Source organism: Papaver somniferum, chromosome 9, assembly GCF_003573695.1.
Source record: "Papaver somniferum cultivar HN1 chromosome 9, ASM357369v1, whole genome shotgun sequence".
In the NCBI taxonomy this organism is placed as follows: Eukaryota; Viridiplantae; Streptophyta; class Magnoliopsida; order Ranunculales; family Papaveraceae; genus Papaver; species Papaver somniferum.
In genome coordinates, this window is record NC_039366.1 from 123504288 (window position 1) to 123505829 (window position 1542).

At 40.7% G+C, this 1542-nt stretch overlaps 1 protein-coding gene across 1 annotated transcript; it reads left to right on the forward strand.

Moving 5' to 3' along the window:
• Positions 1-350: 350 nt before the first annotated feature.
• LOC113312528 lies at positions 351-1325 on the forward strand. Its single transcript, XM_026561276.1, has one exon. It carries the CDS (start codon positions 351-353, stop codon positions 1323-1325), a length of 975 nt encoding a protein of 324 aa, XP_026417061.1.
• Positions 1326-1542: the final 217 nt, after the last annotated feature.

Genomic DNA, 1542 nt, shown 5'->3' on the forward strand with positions numbered 1-1542 from the left:
TTCATTTCTCTTAAACCACAGTTGAGTGTCTGTGAGCCCATTCTCAAATCATTTTCAATACCCATTTAGCCCATTAACTCCAAAATCATTTCCAACAAAGTGGTATCAGAGCCATAGATCCTAATGGATAGTGAAATGTTTCCGTTTCATGTACCTAAACTCACCAAAGATAACTATGAAAATTGGAGTATCCAAATGAAGGCGTTATTAGGCTCGCAAGATGCATGGGAGATTGTAGAGAAAGGTTATGTTGAACCGGATGATGAAGCGGCGCTTCCGCAAAATGAAAAAGATGCGCTGCGCATTTCAAGAAAGAGAGACAAGAAGCTCTCTACCTCATCTATCAAGGAATGGATGAGTCGTCATTCGAGAAGATATCAAGAGCCGCTAATGCAAAGAAAGCGTGGGAGATTTTGCAAAATTCATTCAAAGGCGTGGACAAAGTAAAGAAGGTGCGGTTGCAAACTCTAAGAGGTGAGTTCGAATCTCTCTCCATGAAAGAGTCCGAATTAATATCGGATTATTTTTCAAGAGTTTTAGTTGTTGTTAATCAACTAAGAAGAAATGGCGAGGTCATGGGTGATAGTCGTGTGATTGAAAAAATACTACGGTCACTTGTTCCTAAATTCGACTATATCGTCGTTGCAATCGAGGAGTCCAAAGACGTTGAATCCATGACCGTGGATGAGCTCATGGGATCTCTTCAAGCCCATGAAGAAAGAATGAGAAAGAGAAATAAAGAGGGAGCGGTAGAAGTTCTACAAGCTAAGCTTACTTTAAAAGACAAAGGAGAGAGCTCTAGTAATAATGCTAGAGGAAGAGGATGTGGCTACTACGGCGGAAGAGAAAGAGGCAAGCAAAATAACGATGATCAGAGAGGCCAGAGGTCAAGCTCCACAAGAGGTCGTGGTAGAGGAAATAATTCATGGCGCAACAATAATAGGCCAAGGTATGACAAATCTCAAGTCGAATGCTATAATTTTCATAAGCTTGGTCATTATGCTTCGGACTGTCGATCTTCTTCAAATAATGTCGAGGAGAGAGCAAACTACGCTAGTAAAGAAAATCAAGAAGACCAGACCTTGTTGGTGGCATGCAAAGGAGGTGACTATGATGAAAACTGTACATGGGTGCTTGATACGGGAGCAAGCAACCATATGTGCGGCACGAAGGAAAAATTCGTGGAGCTTGATGAATCAGTTTCCGGCAATGTGACGTTTGGAAATGGAGCGAAAACTCCGGTGAGTGGTCTTGGCAAAATTTTGATTCGATTAAAAAATGGAAGCCATCAATTTATTTCTAATGTTATTATGTCCCTAACGTAAAAATGAATATATTAAGTTTGGGACAACTCTTAGAAAAGGGCTATAGGATGAACATGGAAAACCTTAGTCTTTTCATAAGAGATAGGAGAGGAAAACTAATTCCAAAGTGCCAATGACGGGAAATAGGATGTTCTATCTGAACATTCAAAATGACATCGCGAGATGTCTGACTGCTTGTGTGAAAGACTCGTCATGGCTCTGGCATCTTAGATATGGA

Bases quoted from the DNA above. Each gene is read 5' to 3' on its own strand.
- LOC113312528 (XM_026561276.1), top strand. From the start codon at position 351: ATGGATGAGTCGTCATTCGAGAAGATATCAAGAGCCGCTAATGCAAAG.